Source organism: Gobio gobio (genome assembly GCF_949357685.1).
Source record: "Gobio gobio genome assembly, chromosome: 4".
Classification (NCBI taxonomy): Eukaryota; Metazoa; Chordata; class Actinopteri; order Cypriniformes; family Gobionidae; genus Gobio; species Gobio gobio.
The window spans coordinates 53,939,239-53,961,258 of record NC_137100.1 but is presented as its reverse complement, the minus strand read 5'-3'; the positions used below and the strand labels follow the sequence as shown (position 1 = coordinate 53,961,258).

The following is a 22,020-nucleotide window of genomic DNA, read 5'->3' as shown; positions in this document are numbered from 1 at the left end:
ACACAGACAGGACACTGACATACAGCGCGTTCTCTTGTGTCTTGTCGCGCTTAGAAGCATTTACATGTATAAGAGCGTGATCATATAATGTAACGCTCGGCAAAAATGGATGTAAAAACGGACGCTGGAAATTATCGCGGGCGGAAAAATTATCGAGCTAATCTTTTTAAATCGTGCGATTAATTGATTTATTGACTATCGCGACAGGCTTACTTATGCATACATTTGATTGCTTTTGTAGCAGTTCACACTATAAATAAACGCGTAATCACTTTTCTCTGTTTACCTTTGTATGACAGCGTGCTGCATGACATCTCTTTATTGTTCTTTATTGCTTGTGGGTCAGTCTATAACCATGATCTGTTCGCACTGGAATCTGATATTGGCCACATTTAAAATTACATTGTGAATATCAGCTATACAAAAAAAAAACGTCTCATGTAACGTAAGCCGGAAAGAACTGTGCTTGTAAACCTCACTCCCCTGGCCTCAAGATGCGCGCTAGCGACTAATGCTAGAGGCTGTGGCCACCTCCCACGCCGGACACTCCGGTTCAAATCCCACTTGGAGCGGGTCAAGTGGTACCGGTTACATTTTGTGCCGTGACCTGGATGGGGGTGAGCTTTAGGTCTTCTCCACACTAATATGTTTTTGTATGAAAACGCATCTTTTTGAAAATTCTGTCCAAAGTGGCTAAATTTGAAAATGCCATTTTCACATAGTAGTGTGGACTATGAAAACAGGTATTTGAAAACGATCATGTGACGCATATTGAACCCATAGATACTCATGTTTATACCAGTATTGTGCCTGTTATGTGCTATCACAGTCATCTATTCATATCACAGTCCAGCAAAGATGACAGAAAATGTACTCGCATAGTCGCATTTGCTAACCTGTGGCAAAACATGAGAGCAGTTGCGTTTTAGACCAAACATATAATGGTGAGTGAGTGCGACCTGGACGCATCAGTGAATGGGGAGATATTTTGCTAAATAAAATGATCCTTGCCTTGGTCTGTCTATCATCTCAGTGAGCTTTTATGAGGGTTTACGCATTTGCTGTAAGCTGAATGTTTTCCGACATTTCAGAGTGGTTGAGAAACTTTTGGAAAACGCCAGTGTGGACAAAGAGCGGTTTGAAATGAAAACCAAGTTTTCAAATCTATCCGGATTAATGTAGACGTAGCCTTAGGGTGGTCAGCCAGAAAGAGCAGTGTAAAAGTCACTCCCCTGGCCTCAAGAGACACGCTAGCGACTGACGCTTGAGAGGCTGCGTTCTTTAGCGTCTTTGTTAGTGTGCCCGCCTCCCAAGCTGGAGACCCCGGTTCGAATCCTGCTCAGAGCGGGTTGAGTAGGAATGGTTACACTCGCAGTGTGAATGTAGCCTTACATGCCGTTTAGCAACCGTTTTCTTTTCAAAGCACAGCAGTTATTGTAATATAATATAATAACTACTGGTTGTCTTTTGGTAGCATAGTAAGATCTTGAAATGTATATTCTGTCATTATTTTCTTTCTCTGTCTAAATACTACCATTCAAAAGCTTTCCACAAAAATATTAAGCAGCAAAACTGTTGTCAACATTGATAATATAACAATAAGAGAGGATTCTTGAGCACCAAATCAGCATTTTAGATTGATTTCTGAAGGATCATGTGTCACTGAAGACTGGAGTAATGATGCTAAAAATTCAGTTTTGTCATCACAGATATAAACTACGTTTTAGATTTAAATATTTTTTGATCGCATAAAATGGTGAATATATTTAATAATATGGAAAAGCAACATTCATCTCTATATAGACGACACAACTGTCATTTTTTTAATTGAACTATCCCTTTAAGCCACCACCATCAAATTCTCAAATCAGCTAAAACTGCTATTGAAAGACCTGAACACACATTCTGTCTATCATTGTCTTCTCTTTTATTCAGAGGAAGCCACTGTGTCATTTGATCAATATTTAATCTCTTTTACGTCTCCTGCTGTGGCTGCTAAAAGGCAGATCAGGTTAACTCCTCTGAACTATTGATATATATTCTTTTGGTCCAACTTCTTCATTATTCCTCAAGTTTAATCTCCCTTTTAAATATGTCCTCTATTTAGTTTTTTGATTCCATACTCATTTCCTTTGTAGTGTAAATCCCTGCTCGTTTCAAGTCTTTGTAACAAAGACAGACTTTGTAAATTGCCTTATCACACTCTCACTCAACTTGGATTGGTGTGTTTTGTTGCGTTCTGTTGCATTCAGTTGTGGACAAAGAAGCGGCTGATAGTGAGAGTCAGCCGAGTAACCACAGACTTCCTGTAGTGGTGAGGTTATGTTGCCAGATATTCGGGGTTGCCAGATTTGAGGACATGCTTCTTGACCAGATGCAGGTGGTTTAGATGAGTATGCTGGAATGGAATAAACTCTTTCCCTCTTCCATCAAATCTCAGTGTTTATTTTATTTATTTATTTTGCTCTCTGAGGCTTTGTGGTCTGTTGTAATTCACTCCACATGACCCAGCATTCGCCAGCGATTCGAAATACCAAAATCTTTCCAGATGCTGTAAGATTTTCTTTAGTGTTTTTGTTGCATTTTCAACCCCTGCCCTTCGTTATTTTTGAAAGATGAGTGCGTAAACAGCATGGCGAGTTTCTTGACTGAAGCTTATTATTTGCCTTATTTCTTTGAAAGTCTTTTCTACTCATGCTTTCAGGAGAAAATCTAGTTTGCTGTTACAGTGCCAGAAAACTGACAGCACAAAATCATTCCCATGGCCATTAGCTTTGAGTACAAATGTGACTAACCAAACTATTTTCCCTCAAAATTCAAAGGAAGAAAAGGTTTTGTGTTGAGTAACCATAATGCATTGATTTTGGATATTCCAGTGAATTAAGTACTTTTTTTTTTTTTTTTAAAGTATACATTTTATTATTATTTTTATGGACTTTAATGGATGGAAACCAAAAATAAGATAATTATTTATACTATGTTTGGCATCAATGGCATCAATTCTAATGTGTAAACAGTGCTGTTTACCACAAGATAAACCAGTTGACACATTTCTACTGTAACATGGTATATAGTGGCAGTGCCATACCACCCTGCCCTAAGCTTTCCCATTTCATGCTTTGTCCTCTAGATGTCCTGAGTTTGATGGGTCATCGATGAAGGAGACCGTAAAAAGGCTTGATTGAATTGCATGTCCCGGTGGATATTACACTATACAGAGGCAGAGATAAGGACAGATGTGCTACAGCATGTTCTGGTTATCTATAGGAATAAATCATTCGTTCCCTTTGCTTAGGTTTGGATGTGTTCCGTGAATGAAGATCATTTCCATTTCTATTGTTGTAGCCCCAAAAATGTAACGAAACAATATAAAAAGTGTAAAATGTTCACAAACATACAGTTAAAAATTCGAAATTCATACCGTGTCTGATTCTGAGTTTTCGAATGGGATTGTGTACAGTACAAAGAACACACATTTTACTCCAATGATGCCTATTTTCAATAAAAACAAAAATATGTCATGCCGCACATTGTCATACAGAAGTAAGCACAGAGAAAAGCAAGTGATTACACGTTTATTTATAGTGTGATCTGCTACAAAAGCAAGCAAATGTATGCATAGGCAATAAAAAAAACCGAGACAAGGGTGCGAAAAAAAGAGAGCAGATTTTTTAAAACATTTATGAAATGAGCCCTCGTGTTTTGCTTGTATATAGAGCTGTCACTGTAATACTTATAAGCGGACACATCACTGTCCTTCACTGACTACGTTTCGTAACTGTCTTGATAACTTGGGGCATGTAAAATCAAAAAGTCATTTTTGACTGTGCAAATCTTTTTTTTTGTGAATTAAACACATGTTTGTCCAACTTTTTCAGTCAAGGTCATGTTTATAAAGCAGCACCGTTTTTTGCCATTTGTTTTCTTGCCAAGCTTTTCTTATCATCACACAAAAATTGAGTAGAAACAGAGAATGATATCCAACTTGCTGGAATAGTCACCCTATGATTGTCATGAAGAAACATGAAACACATGCAGGGCTATGCAAACTTCAGCTTTTCCTATTCCTTTTCCTCTGCTTTTTCCTTCCATTCCCTTCTCCCCCTTTTTTTTCCATTTCCTTTTATTTTTTCCACTTCCTCTGCTCTTGTTGTCTTTCCTTTCTTTTCCTTTCCGTTCCTTTCCTTTTCTTTCTTTTCCGCTTCTTTTCTTTTCCTTTCCGCTCCTTTCCTTTTCTTTCTTTTCCGCTTCTTTCTGCTCCGCTCCTTTCCATTTCCTTTCCTTTCTTTTCCGCTTCTTTCCACTCCGCTCCTTTCCATTTCCTTTCCTTTCCTTTCCGCTCCTTTACACTTCTTTCCTTTCTGCACCTTTCCGCTCCTTTCCTTTCAGCTTCTTCCCTTCCTCCTTTCCTTTCCACTCCTTTCATTTCCTTTCCACTCCTTTCCATTCTGCTCCTTCCTGCTCCTTTCCTTTTCTTTCCTATATGCTTTTTTCTCTCCTTTATGCTCCGTTCCTTTATGTTCCTCTCATTTACACACCTTTACGCTCCTTCCTTTATGCTCCTTCCCTTTACACTGCTCTTCTTTCTTTCTTTCTTTCTTTCTTTCTTTCTTTCTTTCTTTCTTTCTTTCTTTCTTTCTTTCTTTCTTTCTTTCTTTCTTTCTTTCTTTCTTTCTTTCTTTCTTTCTTTCTTTCTTTCTTTCTTTCTTTCTTTCTTTCTTTCTTTCCTTCCTTCCTTCCTTCCTTCCTTCCTTCCTTCCTTCCTTCCTTCCTTCCTTCCTTCCTTCCTTCCTTCCTTCCTTCCTTCCTTCCTTCCTTCCTTCCTTCCTTCCTTCCTTCCTTCCTTCCTTCCTTCCTTCCTTCCTTCCTTCCTTCCTTCCTTCCTTCCTTCCTTCCTTCCTTCCTTCCTTCCTTCCTTCCTTCCTTCCTTCCTTCCTTCCTTCCTTCCTTCCTTCCTTCCTTCCTTCCTTCCTTCCTTCCTTCCTTCCTTCCTTCCTTCCTTCCTTCCTTCCTTCCTTCCTTCCTTCCTTCCTTCCTTCCTTCCTTCCTTCCTTCCTTCCTTCCTTCCTTCCTTCCTTCCTTCCTTCCTTCCTTCCTTCCTTCCTTCCTTCCTTCCTTCCTTCCTTCCTTCCTTCCTTCCTTCCTTCCTTCCTTCCTTCCTTCCTTCCTTCCTTCCTTCCTTCCTTCCTTCCTTCCTTCCTTCCTTCCTTCCTTCCTTCCTTCCTTCCTTCCTTCCTTCCTTCCTTCCTTCCTTCCTTCCTTCCTTCCTTCCTTCCTTCCTTCCACATTCTCTTTCCTCTTCTTCCTCTTTAAAGGTATTTGACATTGCTGTGTGTATGCATGTGTTTTGCAGTAATCAAACTTATATCTGCAGAGCAAGTGGATAACCTCCCTTTTTTTTTCTCCTGTTCCTTTTCCCCCTTTCAGAATAAGAATGTTTCGCTTAAACTGGAAAAGAAGAAATGGGAGGATATTGTAGTTAAACAGCAGAAGGAGGCCGAGGAGAGCATGACCCCTGACATAGACGATAATAGCTTCTGCAATCTGGCCACCAGCATGGGACGAGACCAGGAGCGGGTGAAAGATCGTCTGCTGAAGAACACATACTCCAAGAAAAGCAAACGAGTGAGTCTGTCATTTCTTTCTGCAGGATAAATGATAGCTTGACGGACAAGAGCAGCGGAGCGTGAGACCCGTGTGATCTTATACCTGTCCCAGAGTGTTGACTGCTTTGACCGGTGTTGACCGGATTAATGTGGCTGTTGCAGTCATTACTGAATGCCTGCTGTTTCTGGAAGGGCTCGGTGAGGTGTGTGCATATGAATGTGACAGCAGTACATCAGCAGCTGACAGATTACTGGTCTAGAGCTGTGGTTAAGCCGCACAGCGTGCTGTTAATGACCAAGAAGAACAAATATAACCATCTCTCGCTTCCTGTATCCATTTTCTCTCCTTCCTTTTGTTTAGGCTTATTTGTAGCTCTTCTTGATAGTGATAGTGCAGACAGTACAGGAAGGGGTCAGTTGAAGTGGGGACAATGAGATCGGAAAAAAATGTCACAAGACAGATTCAAGTTGCCCACGTGAGCACCAATGCTCATCAGTTTAGCTACCTGACTGTATCTATCTTTCTGTTTGTTATATATCTCTGTCTATATACAGTGAGGAAAATAAGTATTTGAACACCCTGCTATTTTGCAAGTTCTCCCACTTAGAAATCATGGAGGGGTCTGAAATTGTCATCGTAGGTGCATGTCCACTGTGAGAGACATAATCTAAAAAAAAAAATCGAGAAATCACAATGTATGATTTTTTTAACTATTTATTTGTATGATACAGCTGCAAATAAGTATTTGAACACCTGTCTATCAGCTAGAATTCTGACCCTCAAAGACCTGTTAGTCTGCCTTTAAAATGTCCACCTCCACTCCATTTATTATCCTAAATTAGATGCACCTGTTTGAGGTCGTTAGCTGCATAAAGACACCTGTCCACCCCATACAATCAGTAAGAATCCAACTACTAACATGGCCAAGACCAAAGAGCTGTCCAAAGACACTAGAGACAAAATTGTACACCTCCACAAGGCTGGAAAGGGTTACGGGGAAATTGCCAAGCAGCTTGGTGAAAAAAGGTCCACTGTTGGAGCAATCATTAGAAAATGGAAGAAGCTAAACATGACTGTCAATCTCCCTCGGACTGGGGCTCCATGCAAGATCTCACCTCGTGTGGTCTCAATGATCCTAAGAAAGGTGAGAAATCAGCCCAGAACTACACGGGAGGAGCTGGTCAATGACCTGAAAAGAGCTGGGACCACCGTTTCCAAGGTTACTGTTGGTAATACACTAAGACGTCATGGTTTGAAATCATTTATGGCACGGAAGGTTCCCCTGCTTAAACCAGCACATGTCCAGGCCCGTCTTAAGTTTGCCAATGACCATTTGGATGATCCAGAGGAGTCATGGGAGAAAGTCATGTGGTCAGATGAGACCAAAATATAACTTTTTGGTCATAATTCCACTAAACGTGTTTGGAGGAAAAAGAATGATGAGTACCATCCCAAGAACACCATCCCTACTGTGAAGCATGGGGGTGGTAGCAGCATGCTTTGGGGGTGTTTTTCTGCACATGGGACAGAGCGACTGCACTGTATTAAAGGGTTAGTTCACCCAAAAATGAAAATTCTGTCATTAATTACTCATCCTCATGTCGTTCGACACCCGTAAGACCTCCGTTCATATTCGGAACACAAATGAAGATATTTTTGTTGAAAGCTGATGGCTGAGAAAGGCTTCAGATAGGCCTCCATTGGCATTCAGTACATTCACACTTCCAAGATCCATAAAAGGCACTTAAAACGTTGTTACAAAGTCCATCTCACCACAGTGACTCTACAATAATTTTACGATGCGACGACAATAGTTTTTGTGCGCAAAAAAAAATCAAAATAACACCTTTATCCAACTTGTTCTTGTCTTCCGCGTGTGCCTCCACGACGCATGCGCGAGAATAACTAACCCTTTACGCAGTTTGATAGCTAGGTGAACTAACCCTTTAAGGAGAGGATGACCGGGGCCATGTATTGCGAGATTTTGGGGAACAACCTCCTTCCCTCAGTTAGAGCATTGAAGATGGGTCGACGCTGGGTCTTCCAACATGACAATGACCCGAAGCACACAGCCAGGATAACCAAGGAGTGGCTCTGTAAGAAGCATATCAAGGTTAGCCAGTCTCCAGACCTAAACCCAATAGAGAATCTTTGGATAGAGCTCAAGCTCCGTGTTTCTCAGCGACAGGCCAGAAACCTGACTGATCTAGAGAAGATCTGTGTGGAGGAGTGGGCCAAAATCCCTCCTGCAGTGTGTGCAAACCTGGTGAAAAACTACAGGAAACGTTTGACCTCTGTAATTGCAAACAAAGGCTACTGTACCAAATATTAACATTGATTTTCTCAGGTGTTCAAATACTTATTTGCAGCTGTATCATACAAATCAACAGTTAAAAAATCATACATTGTGATTTCTGGATTTTTTTTTTTTAGATTATGTCTCTCACAGTGGACATGCACCTACGATGACAATTTCAGACCCCTCCATGATTTCTAAGTGGGAGAACTTGCAAAATAGCAGGGTGTTCAAATACTTATTTTCCTCACTGTATATAATTTAATTAGTCTTTCTATTTCATTTCCTATCTATCTGTCTACCTAGCTATCATTCTGTCTGTCTATCTGTCTTTCGAAGTGGCACAAACTTTCTGAAAGTATAGTTATAATGATTGCTACACCCCTGTTGCTAATGTCTAGGCCCTAACGCCAATCCATGATCTTCTTTTCTTCTTTACTGTCTGTCTTCTGTCGCTCATACTGAGTTTTCTAAGAGGACAGCTCTCTGACACCATGAGGAGAGATAGAATATTATCAGGCCAGAGTTAAAGCGAAATGGACAGACAGAGCACGGTTCATCCTGCGTCTGTCACTTGCCTCCTCCCAGAGGCATCTGATTACCCTCCCCTGAAGACTTCTCCATCACTGTAGCCCAATGAATATAAAGCAGCCTCTCTCCAGATGGGATCTCTTTCTGATCACGGGCCTTTGTGCGTTCGCTCGCACTGGCACGGTGTTTAAATGCAGGGTGTTCTAGCCCGCGTGGGCGTCTATCAGACCCTCATACACCCGCTGGCATCTCCGTTTCCCTCTCTGATCAGAAATAATGGGGAAAAAAGAAAACCACTTTCATATCGCTGTAATTGCAGAGCGGAAGGCTCTCCACAAAGCAGCCATCTGGACGAGGAGAGACTGTGAATGCGCATGGGCCGCTGTTGTGTGTGTGTGGGTGTGTGTGTGTGTGTGCGTGCGTGTTTATATTTGCTAGCTGGAGAGATGCAGAGAGACGCACACAGCATGTCTCTGATCAGCGTGTCGGGGCTTTTGATGCACAGCTCGGCTTGATTTCTGCCTCTGAACAGCCCGTGATCACACTTAAAGGCAGATTCATCAAAGCATTTAAGCGTTAACTTATTTTCCCCGCATGCAACTCATAATGAGTGAGTGGAGCGTGCTCAGTGATTCAGCTAGTCATATGCTTGCTTTTTTCTTTAAGATCTCCATGCAGTGCTGCGTGTCATTCACACTAGCCCACAGGAAGTTACTGCCTCAGTGGCACTGGCCACTTCCTCCGCTAGTCAGCCACTGTTGACATTTTAATTAATTGTTCTAGTTATGGTTCAATGGCAACTGACCATGCATTTCACTTCTCAAGGACTCCAGACAGCAGACTGTATCAGTATCAGTATCAGACTGAGGTTATTGTGTATCTGTGTGTGTATCATTTGTATTTTATATTAATGAAAAAACTTTTTAGAATGTTTTTACTTTCATTTATATTAATTATACTTAGCTTTTATATAAAAACAGTAACGTTTATTGTAAGTTCCCATTTAGATACCGTGTGTGTGTGTGTGTGTGTGTGTGTGTGTGTGTGTGTGTGTGTGTGTGTGTGTGTGTGTGTGTGTGTGTGTGTGTTTGCGTGATTTGAGACATTTCTGAAATTTGTATAATGACATGGGTGTTTAGGGCCCTATAAAATCAGTTTAATTTTTTCCCAAATTCTGTTTTATTTTCCCCCAAATTCTGTTTTTTCCGTTTAAATTTTTGCTAATTACTTTTTTCCGTTAAAATTTTTGGGAATTCATTATTTTTTTTACCCTTAACTGTTATTTTAGTCGTAAAAAGAGTGTGCTTTTAATGTTAAAATAATAGAACATAAAACATAAAATAGGAATGACCTTAAATTTATTGAGGAAACAGACATCACATTTACTCAGTACTTTTCAGGACAAATACGGCACTCTAAATACTTCAAGTAACAAAAAAATATTAGTGCTGTAAATTGATTAAAAATAATAATAATAATAATTTTTTTCTGTAATTAATCATGAACATTGGAGTTTTTAATATTTTGATATTGTAATAATTTCAGTTAATCTCCATATTAATTTAGAAACAACTTATAGACAGCATATTTTAATATGTGTTGTAATGGCATCTTTTTATGAATGAAGGCCAGTATCACGGATACTAATATCTCTATGAAACATTAATTACGTTACATTACAGTATAACTGAAAGCTACCAATTTCAACATTTATTAGGCTTTAAAAAACAACTTTTAATTTAATTGAACTTAAAACAATCTTTACATAAACCCATTATAATAAATGTTATATTTACCCATGGCCTTCCCTGTTAGACATAGCCTACACAGAAATTGAATAAAGTTATCAACACCTTTCTTAACTCCATAAATGATAAGTGAAACATAGATTAATCATCATTAAAGCTACAATCTTCTCTGTTCCCGTTGTTCTTTAATGAACATTAATGACAGACATTATCAGTGCTCCTGTCACTTTAAGATCGGCCGCTTCCGAACATGACGCGGATCAGACGCGCTCTCCCGCGCATCTCATTTTCTCTCAAGTTCATTTAAGACATTATTTTCCATACAGTACATTAAAGTGCATTAAAAACAAGGGAAAATACAGCAAGCACTCCCCGTGAGGGAGCTGCTCGGCTCGGTACTGAGGGCTTAGCGTTGGGTTTCTTAACGTTTCCGCCGATGAAAGCAGAGCCGTGGAGAGCCGCTTCGCCATGAAGGGGGAGCTGAAATGACTCAAGGGGTTGTGTCGCCCAGATTTGCTTCCCCCCGGTCTGCATTTTCCCCAGACATTCGTTCTTCTCCCACACAAAACAGCATTTCATTCCAAATATGTAAAATTCCGCGAAATTCCGCGTTAACACTAGATTTTGCGTTAATATGCTAATTCCGCGATTCCGTCCGCGATTCCGTGAACGTGGAAATTATAGGGCCCTAGGTATTACACTGGTACTACAGCGTAAAATGGGGTTTATGAGGACATTTCCTGAGACCTTGTAATTACAATGGATTAAAAACATACTAAGCAATGTTTTGTTAAAAATGTAAAAAATAAAATAAAAAATGCAGAACGTTTTATGTGATCGGTAGGTTTAGGGTTATAAACAGTTTTTTACAGTGTAAAAATCATTACGTTTATGGAAAGTCCCCATAAAACATGAAAACTCAATGTGTGTGTGTGTGTATGGTCCTGCTAAATCCTACATTGTGGGGACAAGAAATATTTGATCTTGTGGTGACATGTTTTGGTCCCCATGTGGAAAACGGCTTTTAAATCATACTAAAATGTAAAACAATGCAACACGTTTTCTGTGAGGGCTCTGTTTGGGGTTAGGGGATAGAACATAGTGTGTGCAGTAAAAAATCATTGTCTATTCAAAGTCCCCATAAACCATGAAAACCCAGCGTGTGTGTGAATACTGTTAGATTGTGTGTACAACACACACACTTGTTTGTTAGTGGTGATTGGTCTGTTGGTGTGTTGCCAGATGTAATTGTCTCCTGGAGCATCAGTATTAAATCTAGCACTGACTGTGTCATACCGCTCTGGGAGAGATGGAGAGCGAGAGAGCACCCCACAATTGCATGGTTTTTCATGATGAGCTCATGCAACTCGAGGAAATCTCTTCTTTTCTGCTTTCATGGCTGAAACTCCATTGTGTGAAGTTAAACTCATTGCTGATCCAGTAACTGTCATGCTCTCTGATGTGCTTGATGAGGCTGGCTTCAGGTTATCATCACCCTTCAGGGCAGGTCACCCACAGCGCTGCTGAGGGGCAGGACACCGCTAACAGAGAAAATGAAATAGAGAGATCTTAGCCAAATATCTCTCACTCATATGTTTGCTCTATTGTGGGGTGGTGTAACCGGTTGTTTGAGGATCTATAGGCAGCTAACCGAATGGCTGTAGCTCACTACAAAGTATTGTCATTGTGCCTTAGACACTTGACCTCAAGTTACTCTGTCCTCTCTGTAATTACTAGAAGCTTCTGCTTGAGTTACAAAAGCATCAGATTAAGGGCAGATCAGATTAGATACAGTCTAACTTTACACCGTATTCTTAAAGCTGAAATACGCTGTGTTTCTCTCCTCTCCCAGCTTAATAGGCATAGACTACTATAAGTAAGCCGTTTGTTGGTTGATTCCTTCAAAAAGGGAAACACTCTGTGGCTCTATCAAAACATTACTGTCCTGACTAGCCCGACATGGTACAATTGGCTCAACCAAAGGCGAATTTGAGGCAAGACTATACTACGGGCAAACCAATTGCAGATGTTATTCTTGCAGTTCTGTTTTGATAGTTTTTCCCCCCCTAATTTTTTAACATTTCTTTTTCCTCAGGCCTTGTTATTTAAAAAAAAAAGTAGTGAAGTGTTTTTTATGAGTTTTTTGTTGTTGTTGTTGTTGTTGAATTTTCCAGTTAAAATATCTAAAAAGCCAATTAAACGAGATGTTTTTACTAGGCAATGCTACATTAGATGTCAAGGCTTGTTTTCAGATATTATCTTTAATTCAAGTGTATTTTGTCTTTCTGCGCTGGCAGATTTTTTGTAGAAACAAGCTAAAGTGAAAATATTTACCAGAGCAGTAAGACAAAATACAAAAGATTCCATGGAAACATTGCTCTCCGAGTACATTTATTTTTTTATCTTGTTTAAAGGATTATTACACTCTAAAAAAAAGGCTCGTAATCATAGGGGAACCTTTTTTAGTGCTATATAGCACCAATTTTGGTGCTTCAGTGGTTCTTCAGAGGTGCTATACACTCTAAAAAAAAGGTTCTATATGGCACCAAAAATGGTTCTTAGCTCGTAGTCATTGGGGAACCTTTTTTAGTGCTATATAGCACCAATTTTGGTGCTTCAGTGGTTCTTCAGCAGTTCTTCAGAGGTTCTTCATCGGTTCTTCACCGGTTCTTTGACTAAGGTGCTATATGGCACCTCTGAAGAACCGCTGAAGAACCACTGAAGCACCAAAATTGGTGCTATATAGCACTAAAAAAGGTTCCCCTATGATTACGAGCCTTTTTTTAGAGTGTATAGCACCTTAGTCAAAGAACCGGGGAAGAACCTCTGAAGAACCGGTGAAGAACCTCTGAAGAACCTCTGAAGAACCACTGAAGCACCAAAATTGGTGCTATATAGCACTAAAAAAGGTTCCCCTATGATTGCGAGCCAAGAACCATTTTTGGTGCCATATAGAACCTTTTTTTTTTGAGTGTATACATTTTAACAGGAAATAAGAAAAAAGTGATAATTTCACTGGTTGTACATTTATGTAACATGTAAGATCATGTAAAAACTTAAATGTGTTAGTTTATCAAACATAGGCCATAAACAGTTTAAGCTAATCTGTTGATAGCAGATCTGATGATAGTTTCTTTTATTTCCATTTATTTAATCTATTTTCTGTAGGTAGTATTAGAACAACATGAATTGTGCCAGGCAAATAGTGTTTTGTTTTGTTTTGTGAATGAGATGTAATCTGTGTTTGCACTGTAAGAAACAATGACTTAAGAAATACAGCACAGACTGGTTAAATTGGATTGCTGGTGTTAGCTAATAAAACAGGTTATTACACTGAAGTGTTCAATCTCATTCAATGTGCGCATGTCTTTCTTGACTATGGAACCATATTGGTAATCTCAGGCTTTTTTACTCAGTTTGTTGATTTGCATATAGATGTTGAATGGTTCTCTTTTTTTGTTAATTTAATTTCCAGACTATATACAGACAAACAGACTGTCTCCGTTTAAATGTTAATGAAATTAGTCATTGCGCACATCCCTGATTTCCAGCTTGTTGTGATCTGAGGCTGAAAGAAATATAAATTAACACAGAGTCGAGGCCTCTCAAAACTATGAAGAGAAACACACACAGCAGGCCTTTCTTCATTTGAGTTTTAAGGATCCGTGACTCGCTGCACATTACAGTTAATAGAACATTACAAACCAGGGTATGCACAGAAAATCAAGAATAACCTTGAATGCACTCATAGCAATGTTCAGCTATCATTTTTGGAACAGATTTTTTTTTTGTACCAGGTTGATTAGATCTTTCTCTTGGATTGCTTACTCAAGGAATTTCTGGCCTTTTAAGCTGACATTGGTTCAATATTGCGCAGCCCTTTGTACAATTTATGCCCTACAGAATGTGACGTATTCTTCAAACGCTCACTTTGTCTAATAGCAGCTGAGAGACTGAAAGAGTGAGCTGTAATTTCACCCAGGCTCAGATGTCTGACGATAGGGATTTGCCCAGCGCAGCACTTGCAAGGTTGTGAATTAGCTGCCCGGGCTTTATTCAACAGCCAGAAACTATGACGGATAGAGTCTGGAAAGGAGAAGTCTGCATATTTGAAGCAGTGAACATTGCTCATTCTGATACGTGATGATTTCTTCTAGTTATGCAACGATAAAGCATGCACTGAGAAATGCAGAAGACCAAAGTGTGAAAAGGTCTGTTTTATTTTATCTGTAGTAAATCTAGAGGTTAGAGTCGGCATGTTGAGCGCACTTTCTTTCTGACAGCTTTACATTTGGTTTCCTTTAGCAGTTTCGATGCATGTCGGTTATGCTGAGCTGAGACCACGTGTTTCTATGTGTCTCAGAAATTAAAAACGGATTTTTCCCTTGTTCACTTATGTTAATAAAGTTTTTGCACAAATTATATGTAAAAAAACTAAAATGTTCAACCCTCAACACTATAAAATTTAACTGCCACTGTTATGATACTTCATTGCATAGGAGAACGTTATCCATATAAAACCATAATTTACAGACAAAGTATTATGAAATCTTTTACTTACTGTTTGTGATGTGGCTGCTGTCAGATCCAAAACTGCTGACTGCTTCATCGGTCAACAAAAGTCTCTTTGAGAATTCTCTGTTACACTCTGTCTCGTTTACAAAACAATCTGCAGTCAAATTCTCTGAGCAAACATATAATCATCTGATGCTATCCAGGAAGCCATTGAAATTAAACCATCCACTTGTTCCTTACGCTGGTATCCTTCTGAAATCGGCACAGAGGCGCAAACATGCAGTTTAAACAGGATGTGTAAAAGTGAATATTTCTTTACAGTTCTATTTATTCCTCAATTTGCCCTCTTGTCAGCAGAGTCAAGCATGGAGTAAATTGAACGCGCATTTGTATTCTGGTTCCAGTGTAGACAGCTTCAGTGGTTATAATGGGTTATCTTTGCTTTTGAGATTTTGATGTGAGTGTGTAATATGCACACAGAAACCTTAAAGGTCCCATGGCATGGATTTTTTATTTTATTTAGGGATGCACGATATATCGGCAACATATCGTTATCGGCCGATAAATGATTATTTTTGATGTTATCGGTCCGATAAGAAAATTTGACCGATATAGTCAAGCCGATAGATAATGTATTATTTCTTTCAGCTGAGACCGACGCGCTATCCACCATGATGGGTTTGAATTACTCTAAATATGATTGGAATCACTTCGAAAAGGAAAATACAGTTACGTGCAACATATTCAGCGCAAGTCTAACATATAATCTACATAAAATGATAATGAGAATACGGCTGTAAAAGAACATTGTGTTTCAGCGCGTTTGTTGAGGGAAGAGCGCGCCCACAGAGTTACACCTTCATGACGAGCACAGTCAAGTTCGCTTGTGCATTCACAGCCTTTTGTGCCATTGTAAGTTGTAATATTATATTTATTATTCTGTGTATATAATCTCATAAAGGATGTGTTTGGGTGAGTTAATTAACGATGCAGTAAAGCACTTCATTGTACCGGTCTTTAGCTTCAGCGCCACATTTCAAACAGAAATGCACAGCATTAATAACTACTGGGACTGTCCCATACATAACACTGCATTGAGAACATTTTTGTTATAAAACATTGTGAATCTTCTGGGTTTAGTTGTTGCGTTTCAGCACGCTGTTGTGGGAAGCGTCCACAACGCATTCTGACCAGCTCAGTCGAGTTTGCTTGTGCATTCGCGTTATTTTAAGCATATGTAAGTCGTAATATTACGTTTTTGTAGTATAAACATCTGATTAATGTCATATAGGATGCGTTTCGTTAAGTCAATAACCCGCAGTGCTTCATTGTAGCGGTGAGCATCTTCAGTTTCAACGCGCGCTCTCAAACAGGGGAAGAGCATCCACAGGAGTTATAGGCCTTCACCTATGCGTAATTTTGTGCAAATATAAGTTGTAATATTTTATTTATTTTGTATAAATATCTGATTGTTCACATATATGATGCGTTTAGTTGTTAATTAACCTTCTAAGCGCTTCAGTTTACGGTTGTTCGTTCATTCTCTCCAGCTTCAGCGCACGCTCTCAAACAGCAACATTATTTAATAGACTAGACTAATATTAAAGATGTTTACTATACTGTAATATTAAACATATTTTTTTCAAAAACACAGAAGCGTTGTTTTTAATAACTAGCACTTTTATTGTTCTCGTATCATTTCCATCAACAATATGGTTTGATTAAAACCATTTCCTTATTGTCTGTGCGGAGGTTATTTCATGCACTTGCATTCTGATTCTTTATTATGCAGCCTAAGTAATGCTGTCCGATAACTTGTTTGTATTATTTAGGTATATTATTTTAATTTTAATAATTTTTTAGGCAATATAATTTTTGGTAACATTTTACAAATAAGATCTAATTTGTTAATGCATTAACTTACATGAACAAACAGAGAACAATAACCTTTTGTTAGTAATAAAATGTTTGTGTTTATTAACAGTCCATTCACAGTGCATTACCTAATGTTAACAGACACAACTTTGGATCTGAAAACGTTGAGATTAACATGAACTAAGATGAATAAATCCTGTTGAAGTATTGTTCATTCATTGTTGGTTAACTAATGCTAACAAAAATTAAACCTTATTGTAAAGTGTTACCATTTTTTTTTTATAAAGTAAGTTGGCCATATGAGTGTAAAATTAATTTGAAAAGGTAAGGAATCTTACACTGGTTCAAATAGGCTACTGTAGTGTATAGGTTTGATTTATGTTGAAGTGTTTGGGACATGGCTTTTAATGGTGAGCCTTTTGTTTTTGTAATCAGGGTCTCAAAGTTTATTAAAATTTGTATTTAGATTTATCGGCCAATATATCGGTTATCGGCTTTCAAATATAAAGAATTATCGGTTATCGGTATCGGCCAAAATTTTCATATTGGTGCATCCCTAATTTTATTTTATAATGTATTCTGAGGTGTACTTATATTGTTTGTATGATTTTTACATCATAAAATGTAATAATTTAGAAATAAAAGGCATTTTTTCAATACTGATGTTTGCCCTCTGGCTGAATGCCCTGTTTCAAGGGGCGTGTCTGCTGTGATACTCCAGTAAAAACGCCCACTGTTGTGATTGGCTGACATCTTTGCATTTGAAATGAGTATCAGATCTTGTAGCGGAGGGGGCGTGGTTTAACGAGGTCTTCGAGGCACGAGTCTGCCAGAGAGACGGATGGACCTGAGTTCACTTCTCATCAGTTCTCTCAGCACGTCTCAGTTCAGTTAACTGTTGTAGTTACAGCATATACTTCAGGTTATTAGTTTATTTCTAGTCGGAGGGACTGTCACTCATGTCAGAAAGTTAGTAACTTTAGTAAATTATGGATCAAGGCTGACTCGAGACGCGAACCGTTTTGAACGATTCAGTCCGATTTGGTGAACTGGTTCGAGCGGTTCGCTAAAAAGAACCGGTTCAAAAGAACGATTCGTTCGCGAACCAGATATCACTAGTGGACCAGATTGAGCGATTGCTAACAGTTATATTGTAACTACTGAGTTGTGAGAGCGCTGTCAGCGTGAGTTTATTTTGTTTGTATCTGAGAGTTCTGAATAAAGTCCCAGTCACGCCGAGCCCGTCTTCCTCCTTATTCTACCAACTTTGTAACGCATGTAATGTACTATTACAGCTGTCGAGATGAACGAGTTAAGAGTAAGTGTTGATTAGAGCATTATTTTTAGATATTTTCCTATCATATGAAAAGCGTCAGTGTACATTGAGTACACAGTGCAAAACAAAGGTTCTGTTGGGAGAGAGAGAAGCCGCAGCATGTGCACGAATAATAAAGTTCTGTGTGAACTTGAATAATTAGCTACACATCAGAAATCACTGATCACAGATCAGAAGGAACTGAAAAAAGACTTCTGTTTTCATTTGTACATCCAAACACTGAGAAACTGCCAGCATTCACTCGTTCACAAGTCATGATCTCTCGAGGACAAACAAATATGGCGCTCGCATGGACGTGCCAAATTCTCTGGGCGGAGGAAAGGGAGGTAACCGTTCCTGTTATGATGTCATAACAGGAAAATTCAAGATCAGCTCGTCTGGGCTGTCATTTTCTCAAAGGCAGAGAAAGACAGCCAGAACTCGGTTTACACCGATCAAAATTTCTAGCCACTTGGGGACAATATTCAGGCTAGGGGAACTCATATTAATGTTGAAAAACCTCATAAAATTAAAATTTCATGCCATGGGACCTTTAAGTTTTACCAATTAAGAAATCTCCAAAACTGTTCCAATACTCATTTCCTGTAGTATCGATACACCAATACCAGCTACACTTTTTTCTGAAAACAAGTTGACACACGGCCGCTTCCTCTCGCTCCGGTTGAATAGTGTTTCTGTTACAGGCCCTGAATTTCAGGGCAGGTATGCGTATAATTTAACTCATTCCCTATGGCAGGCCAAAAAGTCCAAAAGTCCAAAAGATACTATTGACAGCTCCTACTGAATTTCAGACTAAGTTGGTCAGTGGTGGATCTATACTCACTTTCCTCACACAGCCTACGACTGACTCTCCTCAGGCAATAGACTGGTGCAGGTATGACATTCATTTGTAAGCCAAAACGGTGAAGCGAGTTAGCATTTTAGCACTTCCAGTTCCATCGTCCCAAAGGCAATGGGTTTTTTGAATAGGATTTTGTTTAAATGGGTGAAATAAGATTTGTGTCGAACACAAGCTCAAGACACGTTCATGTTTTATTCTACGACATAAAATCAGTATTACCGCACTCGTGATTTAAACGTCATCACGCCGAAAAGGTAAGCTCAGTGTGCTTTTACAGCCTCATTATGCTAATAATTGTGCTCTTATAAACTAGTATAACACAAACGTTCTGGGAAAATGTTTTGAGATGATAACTGATAGAGTTGTCGGAAGCTTATGGTGACGTTGAAGTCACCATGGTGTAGTCCGTTTATAACCTACCTTTAGCTTTGTTCTTCTGGCTACTGCATTTAGACTTCAAAATTAATAAAAGTTTTGTTCATCTGTGATAATTATCTCGATGGACAAAACGTGTAAGTATCATAAACTTTTGTTGATCACAGAGCTTGTTTTTTGCAATAATCCAAAAGCCTATGGGAAAATCCTATTGGGTTTTTCTTGAGGGAACCAGTGTGATGCTAACTGACGATTGGCCTACAAAGTGGCATCATACCTGCACCACTCTATAGGTGACTCACTTTCCTCACGCAGCAGACAAAAGTTACATTGACAATTCAAGCAACATATTCACTCTAAAAAAAAGGCTCGTAATCATAGGGGAACCTTTTTTAGTGCTATATAGCACCAATTTTGGTGCTTCAGTGGTTCTTCAGCGGTTCTTCAGAGGTGCTATATAGCACCTTAGTCAAAGAACCGGTGAAGAACCTCTGAAGAACCGGTGAAGAACCTCTGAAGAACCGCTGAAGAACCTCTGAAGAACCGCTGAAGAACCACTGAAGCACCAAAATTGGTGCTATATAGCACTAAAAAAGGTTCCCCTATGATTACGAGCCAAGAACCATTTTTGGTGCAATATAGAACCTTTTTTTTTCTAGAGTGTTGTGTTGTTTTCATGAATAACAACATGATTGCAAATGTGACAATGATTTTATACAACAGTTCAATAAACAAGTCGTCAAAACAAGCAGTCCATATTAAGTGACTTGTATTTTTTGACAATATTGTCTGTTCTCTCGGTAACACTTTATTTTCCTTATTGTCCTTGTTACACGTTACATGTAGTTACTGTAGTAATAACTATAAAATATGCATATTTACATGGAACTAACCCTAAACCAACCCCTATTCCTAACCCTAATTCCTAAGTAGTTAATTATTATTACTCAGTACTTAAATGTATGATTTCACTGTAACACGGACACCTTAAAATAAAGGGTAGAACTTAATTTTTTTACTGTGTCCTTGTTACATATTTTAGATGTAGTTACTGTAGTAATAACAGTAAATGATGCATAATTAAACGCAACTAAGCCTCAATCAAATCCTAATCCTACCCTAACCCTATTGTAAGTACATGTAGTTAATTAATATTACTCAGTGCTTAAATATATAATTACACTGTAACAATGACACCTTAAAATAAAGTGTAACCAAATAAAGTGTAACCATTCTTTCTTTAATTCGCCAACGAAAGTAGTTCCAAACAAATCCACAGCAGAACAGTTGCCGTCTCGTTACTGAATGATTCAGTTGACTGAATGACTCTAGGATAGTGAGCATACAGATCCACCGCCGGCCTATCAGTGGGAATCTCAGTAGCTATTGGCAATAGTATAGTGACTTCCCGCAAAAAGTCATTAGTCCTCATGTCGTAAGGAAAGTCAGTCGCCCGCTGAGTAAGGAGAGTGAGTATACAGATCCACTGCCGGCCTATCAGTTGGAAACTCAGCAGCTACTGGCAATAGTATTGTGACTCCCCGCTGCAAGTCATTAATCTAATATTTGAACCTTTTTTTGACCCGCCATAATTCACAGCCAAAAAGGCGCACACATAAAGCAGCCTCTTAAACAACTCGCGAGTACCAAATTTTGTTCTTTTCGTGGCTTATTGCGGTTAAATGTTGAAACACGCACAAAATGCCCATCTCTTCAGAACACTTATATGGATTACTGTTATGATGCGTCATGTACTTTTTGAAGCTTGAAAATATGAATGACCTAGACTTTCAATGGATGGATAAAAATTATAAGATAATATAAAGAATATCTATATGGCAGTTTTCCCCTGTGGTATCTCAAAGGGTAGCAAAATATCGATATTCCTCAAGGTATCGTGACAACACACAAACACACACCTTGTTTCCATGTTTTATGGGGACTTTTCATAGTCATAATGTTTATTATACGGTACAAACGGTATATTCTATACCCCTACACTGAACCTACCCATCACAGAAAACCTTCTGCATTTTTCCAAAAAAACCACACAAAAAAAAACATTATTTAGTCTGATTTATAAGCTGTTTTCCTCATGGGGACCAAAGAATGTCCCCACTCGGGCAAGTATTTTGGATATTGCCATCTTTATGGGGACATTTTGTCCCTATAATGTAGGGTTTACCAGGACACACACGTGTTTTATTTAATTGTTGTGTGTGTGTGTGTGTGTGTGTGTGTGTGTGTGTGTGTGTGTGTGTGTGTGTGTGTGTGTGTGTGTGGACACCACTGCCTCTCTCTCTCTCTCTCTCTCTCTCTCTCTCTTAGTCCTTTGCAGTTTTGTCCTGGTTGTGTTTGTTTTGAGTGGGCCCACTTAGGAGTAAGAAAACAGACAGGGTTGCGAGACCCTCTCTGACAGTCTGGGTTGCAAGCCAGCTTTTGTGTGTGTTTCTCTTAAGGCTTTATATTCCCTCTGAGTTTATGTCTGTGAGCCAGTAAAGCTGCTTTCAGATGCATTTAAGATGATTATCACTTTAAACCAATCAGATGAAGCTCATTCCACAAAGCTTAGCCTACTCGAAAGGGCTGATCCTACAGCTCCTTACATAACATAAAAAATGCCACAACATCAACACCTTCTGCTTTTTCTCTACTTGAGACCTCCAGTTTTTGCTTAGTGTGTGCTTTTGGCCAGCGTGTGTCTTATACACCACTGCTCCCTCCTGGTTAGGACAGGAAGCGCACATGAAATGTGGGGGAAGGGAGTACCATTGCAGCTCTATACAATATGAACATCTTTGCAGTCCTTCAGGCTGTTATGGGTCCGTTAAGGTTTTTAGCCCACTAGGGGGCACTGTGTCTTCACGTTAGGACTCAATGCAGAAGCAGGAAATGG

General features: G+C 39.1%; 1 protein-coding gene across 14 annotated transcripts in view; it reads left to right on the top strand.

The window, feature by feature from the left end:
• Positions 1–22,020, top strand: part of fbrsl1 (fibrosin-like 1) — a 403,049-nt gene that overhangs the window by 100,427 nt on the left and 280,602 nt on the right. For all 14 annotated transcript variants that reach the window (XM_079815590.1, XM_079815586.1, XM_079815583.1 and 11 more), the window contains exon 2: positions 5,428–5,625. In XM_079815590.1, the coding sequence (XP_079671716.1) occupies positions 5,428–5,625 (198 nt within the window). The remainder of the gene's footprint in view (positions 1–5,427; positions 5,626–22,020) is intronic.